Source organism: Ischnura elegans, chromosome 5 (assembly GCF_921293095.1).
Source record: "Ischnura elegans chromosome 5, ioIscEleg1.1, whole genome shotgun sequence".
Lineage (NCBI taxonomy): Eukaryota > Metazoa > Arthropoda > Insecta > Odonata > Coenagrionidae > Ischnura > Ischnura elegans.
The window spans coordinates 66,275,628-66,288,050 of record NC_060250.1 but is presented as its reverse complement, the minus strand read 5'-3'; the positions used below and the strand labels follow the sequence as shown (position 1 = coordinate 66,288,050).

General features: G+C 36.9%; 1 protein-coding gene and 1 long non-coding RNA gene across 2 annotated transcripts; one reads left to right on the top strand and one right to left on the bottom strand.

Annotated features, from left to right (window-relative positions):
- Positions 1–4,785: 4,785 nt before the first annotated feature.
- On the bottom strand, positions 4,786–7,438 carry LOC124158996 (pyruvate dehydrogenase [acetyl-transferring]-phosphatase 1, mitochondrial). The gene is made up of 3 exons (XM_046534459.1): positions 6,770–7,438; positions 6,527–6,668; positions 4,786–6,445 (listed from the first exon to the last, which is right to left on the bottom strand). Exons 1-3 carry the CDS (start codon positions 6,998–7,000, stop codon positions 5,283–5,285), a joined length of 1,536 nt encoding a protein of 511 aa, XP_046390415.1. The 5' UTR covers positions 7,001–7,438; the 3' UTR covers positions 4,786–5,282.
- A 771-nt stretch (positions 7,439–8,209) lies between these two features.
- On the top strand, positions 8,210–8,677 carry LOC124159836. Its single transcript, XR_006865023.1, has 3 exons — positions 8,210–8,251; positions 8,328–8,547; positions 8,637–8,677. It is a non-coding gene; the product is annotated as an uncharacterized LOC124159836 (long non-coding RNA).
- The last annotated feature ends 3,746 nt before the right edge of the window (positions 8,678–12,423 follow it).

Genomic DNA, 12,423 nt, shown 5'->3' with positions numbered 1-12,423 from the left:
TATTCAATGGGCACTGAGAGGACCACTGCATAACGTCCGCTTGAGTGAGGGCCAAGCAACGTCTGAAAAATCTCAGCCTATGCTGGGATTGGAAACCATGTCCACACGGTATGAATCCAACATAGGTACTAATAGCCACCAAACCAACCCAATTGTGTATTATTGTATCTTTCATCACACATTCTTGTTATATAGTCACCTTCATGGGCTATTTACTTGCTTGCCTGTTTTAGTCTCCAAATAAGAGGCAGAATGTGTTTCCAAATAATTCCAGCCAATGGCTGGAATATTACACATGCCTCTCAAAAAAGACAGAAGCTTTTCCAAGGAAACTAATTTAAAGCATGGAAAAAAAGATTGCATTAATTTTATCTGGCCATTAGGGAGGGCAGCATTCTCACCTGTGAATGTATTTCTGAAGGAATTGCATTAGTAATCGAGGCATTCTGGATTAAAGGAGAGTTATGATTGGCACCTTAATAACAATAAGTTTATATTTATTTGATTTGTGAAATTATTACTGTGTATCTCAAATGTCATGCCAACCCTAGAGAGGGCCCCAGATTGTGGCTCTCATACTTGAGGATGAAGGTAATTTCTTCAGCTTTCACAGCTTCACCCCAATGATGAACCGTTTATTTGTCAGACAATCACAACAGCCTTGTGTGTGTAATAAATTCCACCCAGGCTGGACTTAATCCAGTGACCTTTGGATTAGCGGATGAGTTTGTGCGAGATGCGTGTGCTAACAGCAAAACTACGACGATGGTGGTATCCAGGTGTACTTTTTGTGGCACTCACCAGCATCGACACTGATAGTCTCCTTGAAGAAAATGAGTCAACAACAATTGAAAATTTGGTTACTAGAATTTTTAGGTGCCAAACTAACATGAAATATATAGTATTCATCCTAGCACTGAGTACACATATTCTCTGTCTTCTTTTCAGCAGACGTTGGCGTTGGTGCATTAGGCATAGACTAGTTTTTGGAGTGTTTGGTGCACCCCTCAGCCATCGTCTCATCAAATTCATTTTTCAATAATGGAGAGCTCAAGAATTCAATTATCATTTAATTAAGTTAATGGAACTAGGAATGACTTATAAGAGGGAGTTGTAGGTTTTCTTTTGAGTCCTGGAACATGAAAAATATATGTTCAAGTGAATTTAATCTTTTCCCTACTAGAGACAAAAATATGCGTCTGGACGTGTCTTAAACTGGTAGATGAAAGCTGCAAATTTTCCTATGCAGGTGAACGAATGCTGAACATATACATTTCCTAGCTCTCCCCCTTTTATGACGGTCGCGGGTGTGTGATGTCTTTATTTCGGGACCCAACACTGCTGGGCCTAGGCTTTACCCTCGAAATCTTCGAGCAGGTACTCGAACCCCTCATTTTATATTACCCCTCTTAGCAGTAAGGGACTGCAGTCATACAGTTGTTTATCCAGTCATTTTGCAAAATAAATATTTGTTCCTTTCTCAAAAAATATAAACTAAGAATTGAATTACTTGTCTTTTGAGCAGCGTTTACAATTTTTAAACTAAATTCTTCGATAAATATTAACTTTTCATTTCAGTAAAACATCAACATGGAAATTATTGCTGCATTAATATTGACAGAAGAGCTTCATTCAAAATTCGACAATTCTCAGAATAAAACGAGGAATTCAATTCGAAGTCTGCAATTTACATATAAAGCAATAATTATCCATATAGCTAATTCATATAAACGGATCATGATTGACTGTAAACCAATGCCACTGTTAGGGTTATAAATGCAGACAGGAGGGAGCCCAACTACCCTCTGAGTCGGATATAATGTGGAGTCCCCGCTAGAAAGGGTCAAAAAAGGTTGGTGCCGAGAGTGTGTGATTATTCGCAACAACCTTCTTAACGAATGTCCTGCAAAAATGCTTCACGCGGAAGGGACGGAAGAATCTCTTGGGGCTCAGTACAGCAGTCATGCTAAGGCAAGAACTCCACCGGCTCGACAGGGTTAAAGAAAAATCTAGCAGGTAAAGTAAAAGTCACTGAGTGTGGCCTGTGGATTGCAGATTGATGGTTGACCACTAGACTTAGAGGTTAGCTTTGATATGAGCGAGTTCACTTGTCAAATAATCTGTCTTGGAGAAGTGACCGTATTTTCAGGCAATATACTGGTATACCCTTCAGTAAAGTTGGCTATTTAAATGACACAGGCTCTTGAGAGGAGCACAGACTTGGCAATGAGATGCCGCCAACAATAATGCTTCCCATTATCTGCATAAGAGGGCATCAGCTATTTCATACGAGAGAAGGCTAAGACCAGAGTTGTCAGTATTGCTACACTCATTTCACTACAGGTTAATAAATATTTACTGTAATTATCATAATGCTTCAATGTGAAAGGTGTGTGAAATCATCCCATTATTATCCTGACAAGTCACAGCTGCTCCACTTTTTATTTATAATTAAAGACATGATGTAACCCACTCTAGTAAAATAGTCCTGTATTTGTATCTGCTGGCATACAAAATTCTGCCAGACCTGTGGGAGTATATCATTCAAGTGTGAAAAACTTTTTAGGATACGGATATGGAATATGAGATCCCTACAAACATGTGAAAGACTGGAGAACCTGAAGATAAAAATGGGAAGAATAAAACTGGATTTACTAGTGGTCAGTAAAATGAAATAGCCGTAATGAAATGTTGGTCATGAAGGGTAAAGGATTGAATACACTGGATGTAAATGACAATACTGGAGTTGATATGATACAGAGAAAGAGTACTGCAATGGATGTCAAAAACTTCCAGCAGCATAATGAAAGAATAATAATGGTTAACATCAAGACCCAATCCATAGATTCCATAATGATGCATATGCAAACGGCCTGACAATGGACTATGATGACGACGTGGAAAACATGTATGCAGATATAGAGGAAGTAATCAAATATGTAAGAGGGAAAGAAAATCTTGCAACAGTAGTAGATTGGAATATTATTGTTAGCCAAGTTCAGGATACATCACATTTCAAATAACTAAATCTTGGCCAAGCAGAGTTTTAGGATTCAGGAGAAGGACTGCAAAAGCTACCATGGGAAAAAATGGATAGCAACCATAATTTAGTGACAATGAAATGCTGCTAAGAATTCAAGAAACTAGAGAACTGAAGAACATGCAGCAATAAGAAAATCTCAATGGTGGATCAATATTAGCAGGAATTTTGAGAAGCAGTGAGCGGAATAGATCTTACCGAGAAATACATTGATACCTGGGAGAAAAATTTTAAATGGACTAGAGGAAGATGAATTCGAAGTTCATATCTTACTGAAGAAAGTAAAAACTAAGGGCAACTTCACTACTGGAGAATAAAGGACAAAATAAGTTACAATGGATGAAAGGTAAAGAATATCTGCTAACAAGTACAAAACAACCTTTCTAATGGTAAATTGGAAGTTGCCAATAGAATAGTAAGGAACTACTATAATATGGGCTGAATCAAGACGAAATGACATTAGAATAGGATTTTCTTCAGAAAACGGAATCTGCTTGCATCTGGAAGTTCAAGTGTTGAGTTAAGGAAGCAATTCATCTGGACCTAAATGCAGAGCATGCTTTATTATAATTGTGAGGCATGGACAATGACAACAGCCAATACGATAACCGTGGAAGAATTCAAATAGAAGTGTTACTGGAGAATAGTGAAGATAAAATGACTCAATCATACATGGAATTCCTAAGAAGAGTAGGAGAGAAGTCTTTTGAAAACCTTAGAAGAAGATCAATCTAAGGAGGACTACCTCTTCACATCATGAGACATGATGGCCGCACAAAGACAATCTTCAAAAAGCCAGTTGATGGAAAGAACAACATAGGAATAGATATGTGGAGCAAATGATGCAAATGGAAAACTACGTTAGGTTAAACAGATTAGCTGATAGGAGAAGTTGAGTGGAGAGCTGCATCAAACCAATCTCTAGTATTGTTGACAACGGATCATTGCTTATGAAAATATACTCTTATCATTATTGGTCCAAGATTTCCATCGTTGAGATTAATTGTTCAATACCAACATTTTTACTCAATATTGGTGGATCAGATGATATCATTACATATGAATCTTACTGATATTTCTGCAGTAGGTAGAATTTGAGATTGACTGGAAAACGTAAAGAAAATAAGGCAACAGGTGAAAGTGTCACAGTCTTTGCTTTTATCTGTGAACCACATAAAATCCGCATTCATTCCCCTTTTCCTGGGCTCGAACAACAGTGGCGTATCCAAGGGGAAGCACATGGGTCCGGACATCCCCCGAAATATAAAAACCCAATAATTTTTCTTCATGTAAGAAAACAAAATGTTGAAAAATCATAAATTTACAAATTTCTTTAACAAATGAAAATTTTTGGATTATGAAAAGCGTTTAAAATAGTAACCCAATACAGAGAGTAGTTTTTCAAAAATTTTCCCCCCTGGTTTTGGATCCCCCCCGAACGAAATTCCTAGCCACACCCCTGTTGAACAGCGTAATCAGATACCACACCAAGTACTATGACCAACATCTAAAGATGAGAGATTTGGTGCCAGCTCAGGCAAAGGCTTCATTTCCCTCAGCAGAATTCATTCATTTCAGTCAACTTAGGAAAACACAACAGGACAGTAGAAGTTCTTTATAAAATCCCAGTGTAATAACATTATAGTAATCGACTTGCAACACTGGCTCATATCAACTATTGCAAAATCATAGTTGGCAATCAACAAAATACATGAAGAAAAAATTGTGGGAATGATAGTTTTCAATGAGATTCACAACCTTTTAATATCAACAACAATAAAAACATTTTAAGCAAAAGGATTTGCTATTGTAAATTAAATAAAAAACAGACCGATTAAAGCAGCTACTTTTGTCTCCTCTGTGTTAAGAAATTCACCTGCAGCAATGTTGATACAGTAAATGACTATATACACTGTTGCACCTTATCAAAGGATGAAAATAAATAAATGTGATGAGATAAGGCCAACATTTTGATAAATTTCAAGAAAACATTTCCAGTAGGGCAAAATTTCCCCCTTATATATTTTAGTTGACATCCAATTAAAATGCTCTTCCAAAAAAATAATAGATGCTGCACTCACATAATTTTATACACAGGCGTGCAAAGCATCAGGTTATAACCTAAGCATTTTCAAGCTTCATAAATGGGTAATTTGCACCCAAAATCTGTTTCTTTCAATATGTACAGCTACCAGTTTTCCAGACTCCTATCTGGGTCTTTACCTTGAGTTATTAGCTCAATTTAATGAGGGCAATGCCTGAGGTAATCAGAGTCAAAATAAATAACTAAAACTGTTATGTCATCGCGAAAGACACGAACCATTTCATCAGGCATAGTTAATAACTGAGATAGTTTCCCATGGTCAATACCATACTCAGTGCCACCTAGAGCATTGCGAATTAGATGAGTGGCAGCATTGGTATCTGTGGGCTTCATGCGGAGTCCCTCTCTCCGAGTGAGAAGCATTGAATGTATCTCTCCTAATTTCATATCTCGCCTAGGCAAACGAAATGGACTGAGGGTAACTTTACCGCTAGCATGCTCTCCAACCAATCTCACCACTTGAAGTGGCGATATAAGATCCCACAACCCATCCGATGCTATGACTAAAAACCGATCACGTGGAGTAAGGCGATGATGAATGACATCTGGCATAGCCGTTAAGTAAGGTGGTGTGTAATAATTAGGTGGAAGAACATTTTCACCAAACCGAGGCACCAAAATGGTGTCTAATATGTCTTTCTTCCACTTGTACTTGAAATCTCCAAAGGCTCGAAGAGGAGCTAATTGTCCCAGCAATCGATCCATTTTAATGACTGTATCTCTTTCATTAGGAGGATGTTCTGATAAAATTCTTTCTACTTCTGGCCTGTTGTCCGAATTATGCTCTGTAGTTAATTTTTTTGCAGTCCAAGTGTTCAGTTCGCTCAGTACTCCTAAGACTGCTTGGCAATCACCAACATTAGCAATGTGTAAGTGAGGGCCATCTACATGAGCAACACATGCCACTGCACCTGACATTGCCACCCCAAGGGTTTTCGAATTAACATCACCTTTTTCGTCAGGAAGAGCTTCTCTGCACAGATCATTATCAAGGCGAATAAACACTTTACTCAGTGCCTCACTCATAACAAAATCTTTACGACTGTCACTTTCCTGGAGACATTCTGTCACAAATTCTTTAAAATGATTTAAATATAGCTTTTTCAATTCGTCGACAAATTCGACTTTGTCATTGTAACTCTCAATAAGTTCAGCTGCTTCTGAATTCGCTATGGATTGAAGATATTGCTTCAGCAGGTCAGGAGGTAACAGGCTGGCAGCTATGTAATGAAAAAGTCTCTTGGCCACAACTTGTGCACATGGTCCTCCTCCGTGGCCGTCAAATACCCCGAATAGCATTCCTACAAAAGATTTATCCCTCGTGAAACAGCAAATCGTTGCATTGTGCTTAAAATTCATTAAAAGCAATAATTAATTTTCACCTGTGGTAAAAAGACACCTTGCTTCTGATCTTGTATCTTCAATCGGATTGTTGGAGGCCAGCTGGTTAGAGTCATAAGACTTCACCGATCCGGTGATGTTAAACTCCTGTGTGTACTCGTTCGCTCTCAAAATTGTGGTAACCTTAAAATTCAATGTCAACACATAATTTCAATACAATATTGCACTCTGCCTGAGGTTATCTTCAAACCATATCGCAACAAAAAATATCAATCAGGATATACCTCCTGTGGAGTAAGCCGGGCGAAACCATCACATTTTGAAGAAGTTCTAAAGGTCCTTTGATGCAGTAGTGTAGAGGTCGAGTCTTCTACACCGAGAAAACATCGCCTAATACTCCTTGGTTTAACTGAAGCATTGCATAAGCTCCTGGTAAGTATACTAAAGCTATTGGAGATATTTCGATTCAAACCATTATTCACAATAATTCTTTGAGCCTTCGTTCCAATACCCATTTTAACCGAAAAAGTAAATAAATGTTGAATTTAGCAGACACGGAAAATGGAAGTGCCAATTTCTCATTCATCCGCACATCTAATAAGAATGGCAAACACTACAGCCGTTAACACTGAACCGAAACAAAACACCTTTTCTTCGCTCGTTCGTAGACGTAAATTTTGATGCTCCATCCCAATAAAATGATTATAAAATTCCCAAAATCCACTAATCAGTGAAAGTACACTCCGCTGCCCCAGAAATATGAACCATTTCCAGGAATCTCAAGAAAAATTATTTGACATCCACGAAACACTTAATTTACACAAGCATGATCCATTCTTCCATTATAATGCATCTCTGAAACTGCCCAATAAACGAAATTTCTCTTTTTTCGTTAAATTGAAATGACTTCATGGGTGGCCAATTTCGCCGCTCTTTTTGTAATTATTTTGCGACCGCTGCACGGCGAGTAGACTTGTAGGTGAGGGGGGGAGAAATTCGCGGCGAAGCGGGGTAGCGCCGCTACCCCGGCCACCGTGGCGTGGCAATCGCGTGACGTCAGGATAACAGCCAATCGGCAACGACTAGCAGACAACAGCAAACCGTTTGTAATCGTTTGAATCTAAACATGCCTTCGTCTCAACGTTGTCATGCTTTTGGATACGGCGCGCGGAAAACTCCTGATAGCCCTATCAAATTGCATTAATTTCCTCGGAATGAACGTCTGTAAGTACAAAGTGAAAGAATCTTGTAGTATAAGTTGGCCATTAATGCACTGAAAGCCAGTAGGTGAGACCGGCGATTCCGCTGTATATCCCTGTTCTTCCAATTCACTTTCAAAATTAATGAAACAATCTGTTTTTATGTGACATATCGTACTTAGCGTATAATATTCTTATGTTCTTGTAGTATCTGTGGATTTTTTTCATTAGTGTCATGCTATATATGTGCTGTAAATGGTGTTATGACGGGGTAAATGCAAGTGCAAAGGGTGGGGACTTAAGTACTATTAGGGCATTATTTTCTTCCATGCGAGAGACAGTCATTCACTATAAGATAATTTTCCACAGGAGTACCCTTATATTAGGGAAGCTGGCGTGATGAGTAATCCCTTTGAAGATAGTCCTTTCTACTCCTCCAACACTGTGGCAAAGATATCCTATCTTTATTTCAGATTTGCGGGTGAAAAAATGTTCACCATCGATGACCCTCCACATCTCCTGAAGTGCCCACGAAACATGTTCATGGAATATGACAATAAAGAAGAGGTATAAACATTAGCAAATACTTCAAAATTGTCAGTATTATGTAAATAACCATAATTAATTATAAATTTTGTTGTAGATGACAGTTGGTGGTGTAGCTATTACAAGGGTTGGAAAATAGACCCACAATGAGGAGACTAAAGAATCTGAGTACAAGACACTGGGAATATCGTTCACTTCCCCAAGATATCCACCTCTACTCTTAATCCTAGGTGAAGAGAGAAAATGAAAGGGAGCCTTGCCGCCCATGCATTCTGTCGATTACTGTCTTCTCCATTTGGACATTTTTGTTCAGTTAGGTGAGTATGATTTCATACAGATTTGAGAAACTGTAAATAGATAAATTTAGTAAGGGAGACATCCATGTTATTTTTACTGTCTATTGCAGGGTGGATTGATTAAGGTGTGAGTGTGACTGCAGAAATCGTTCAATTCATAAAGCAGTTTTGCAGCTTTAATGGAAGTGCCCAACAGAAGAACTCGAATGGAAATCTTGTGGCCTCTTGCATGATAAATGTCAGCATCTGGAATTTTAGGAAGAAGGTATTGAAAAAGTTTATATATTTGTGATTCGCCAATTCTGTGCAGTCTCTATAGTGGGTATTTCTATATTATGTTATATATTTTATTTATCAAATTGCATTTCTCTGACCAAGCATTAGCCTGTACCTCTCCTGATGTTTTCACAAAGTTGTATGGTATGGTTTTTTGGAAAGTATCTTTCCCTGTTACTCATTTAGTCTGTTTAATTACTCGTGCACCAAGATTCAATAGAACACATCAGTCAGATTACACAACATAGCCAACATTCTTAGCACACCTTACAAAATTATTCGGTACATATAATGGCCTGATTTATTTCAACAATCAACGATGGGAATACCATTCAAGATATGTATAAACATACTGTTTTCTGTGTTAGATGAAGGAGATATTATTTCTTTGTATCTTATGAGACATTCTTTTCTCTGTCTTTTAGGGAAGTGTAATGAAACTTTGTCTTAAGGCCTCACCCTTAGTGAGCAAGATATGAGAAATATTAGTGAAAACAGTAGTTACAGTTTTTGCTACCAACTTTAATAAAATAACCATTACTTAAAGACAACGAGTACCAAAACCTCTAATTTTTGCATGGCAGTGGTAATACAGCCAACTTTTTGAACAGAGGACAGTAAAGGGCATCATGTTTTTTAAAAATTCATAGCCTAAATGCCTCTTTTTTTTATCTATAAAAATGGCCATTGTCTGAGACGAGGAACTCCAATGTATTCAATGAGATAGGTAGAGAAAGTATGACTCACTTTTTGCATTTTTCTTTCAATTCTCCAAAATTATTGTTGCTGTGAGAACAATATTGGTGTCAACAGCATAGGGAATGGATTGGAACCATTTATTTGTAGAAAACTATTTATATGATCATTTATGTCTGAAAGTGATAGGATAGGCACAGGGAAGGAGCTTAATGGAACTCCATGCTTCAGGCCTGTACCCAGGCAAATGAAAGTTACACCATTTCCTGAGGTAATGACAAATTGAATATGGTCCGACAAGTAGGTTTCAATCAAAATTAGCTATGACACAAAAACCATCAAGTCAAGTTTATTGAGGATCAATTGGTGGTCCACAGTGTTAAAAACTTTTGAGAAATCAAAAAATATTGTAGCAACTTCCATTTTATTATCTAGTGCATTGATAATCTGGTTTTCTAAGTGATGGATTTCAGAAGATGAGATTAGTGTTTCCTGCCCTTGGTATTTATGGTTAGGAAGTAAATACCTATGTCCTTATTGATGTTGGGGGAATATGAATTATTTAATCAGTATAACTGCATTTATCAAGGGAGATATTATCGTGGGAAGAAATGGATTGCTAGACAAGTGAATCTCATCTATTTGTCAGCATAAATGTGAAAATTATAACTTCATATCTCAAATGAAACTTGCCTAAAGGAGGTAGTAAAAAAATGCTGCCTTCGATTTTTGGTAACCAAAACAGTTGTTCCATAAGAAATGCACAAGGATATATGTTTTACCACCCTAAACACTTAAGGTCACTCAAAAACATTTTTCAAACAAAGGAGTGGATACTGCTTTGGCAAATCTGGACAGCTTTTAATGGAAATTTTGAAGCATGTTGTAGGGCATTTGCAATTTTCTGACATTTTCCGACCTTGAGTTTTACATGATTTCAATGTGGATTGTGCGCCCCTAAAATTGATTAATTTGGAAATTCCTAGTAAGTTTACATGGAGACTACTGTTCATTATTCCAGACTTAGGATTCTTTTGAATGCAAAAGTGTATTTTTTCCATCCTTTGAAATAAATAAATATTTAAGGCTGGGTAAATTAATCAAATTTCAAAGTAAGACAGAGAGTCGGGTTTTATGTAATCAGAAAAATCATTCCCATTCCCACCTCATTGTTTTGTTTGCTTTTATTTAATAGTTCAGTCAGACTGTTGAAAAGTACTGCAGTCAAAATTTTTAAATACACGAGTGTTCCTACTGCTAATTTGCTTTGAGTTGTATTCTCACGTGTAAAGATTTTTTAGATTAATTCATTTAGTCATTCATTTTACATAACAAATGAGGACCATAGAAGCTTAGGGGGACTAGTGCAATTTTTTTACATAATAGCTGATAATTCTTGGTAATTAATTGCACTTATCTTTCTTGGTTTCTAAGATCCTCAATTATTCAGTAAAACCTCTTTACATCGCAATGGAGGGGACCAAAATTTGGGCAATTTGATGTTTGGAGGTAGTTAGGCTGTCTCGGGAGTATCTCCTTGGTATGATAAGTATTTTATGAGATAAAGAGGTTCACTACAAAGAGGTTTGCCTATAAATTTACATGTAAAACTGACCGCAGGGGTGGTATGAAGTGTGGAGGTTTATGATGTAAAGAGGTTCACTGCATAGAGGTTTTACTGCATATGTACATAATCCTAACAGCAAAACACATTTGAATTTGTAAGGGAGTCTTAAATCATATGACATTATTGACAATGGTAAGATATTTTCATAATAATATGTTTTGTACCTTGGCTTTACTTCAACTCCAAAAGTCACCTCAATTCAAGTGATATGTAATAACATCCCTTTCACTACAGTAATTTCTCCTGTGTTTAGAAATTTTGATTTGATTACTAATTTTGTGCAATATGGGTTAAAAACTGGAATGAGATACCATGGATTAGTAGTGGTTTTCTGTTCACCGTACTCTACACTGTACAGTGCAGTATAATCTCCTAAGTTTGATGTATGATAAGTACATTTGAGAGATTCAGCCATAATAGTGTGTGTGGAAACCAAATTGGAAATAGGAAAGATTCACTTTGTTACTTTTCATTGATACGAATGCACTTTGAGATATGAATGGATAACTGCAGCTGAAATTTTTTCCAACCGGTTACAGTAGGCTATATGCTTTTTGAAACATCCTACCATGTTTGGTAGGCAACTAAAAATCGTCAGTAACAATCCCGATTTGGTTGACAACCGAACATCATCTGTAGCCGACCGGGTTCAGTAGGCTACCGAGAATCATCTGCCTGAGTGAATTCTTCCCATTTCCAATTTGATTTCCACCCTTACCAATATGTCTGAAGCCTTCTCATTTAAACTCAACTGATTTGGGCGTTACTTAGTAGAATGATGAAATATTCATGGTGAAACAAAAACCAAGTACTGTTCCAAAAACTTTTTATTTGGTATCAACTATCTTGTATGATGTTGGGCACGATATGGTGGAAGTTTTAATATTAGTAAAATAAGACATTGCAATATTTCCACTGACTTTTATTATGACACTAACATTTCGTCATTACAAACAACATTATCAGGTGTTGCTTGGCCATACTTGATAACGTTGTTTGTAACGACGGAACACGTAGTGTCATAATAAAACTCAGAGGAAATATTGCAATGTCTTATTTTACTAATGCTATCAACTAGTTTCAACATCATTACCAAGACAATTTGTCTTGATAGCAAATAAAAAGTTTGTGAAACAGTATTTGGTTTTCGTTTCAACTTTAATTTAATTATATTGCATCAAACGTAGGACATTATACTGTAGTACACATTACGGTATATAGCCTGATATTTACAATACAATTTTGTACATTAATTGTTATGATGGAAGCTTATTTGTTAATATAATGACTACATTTTC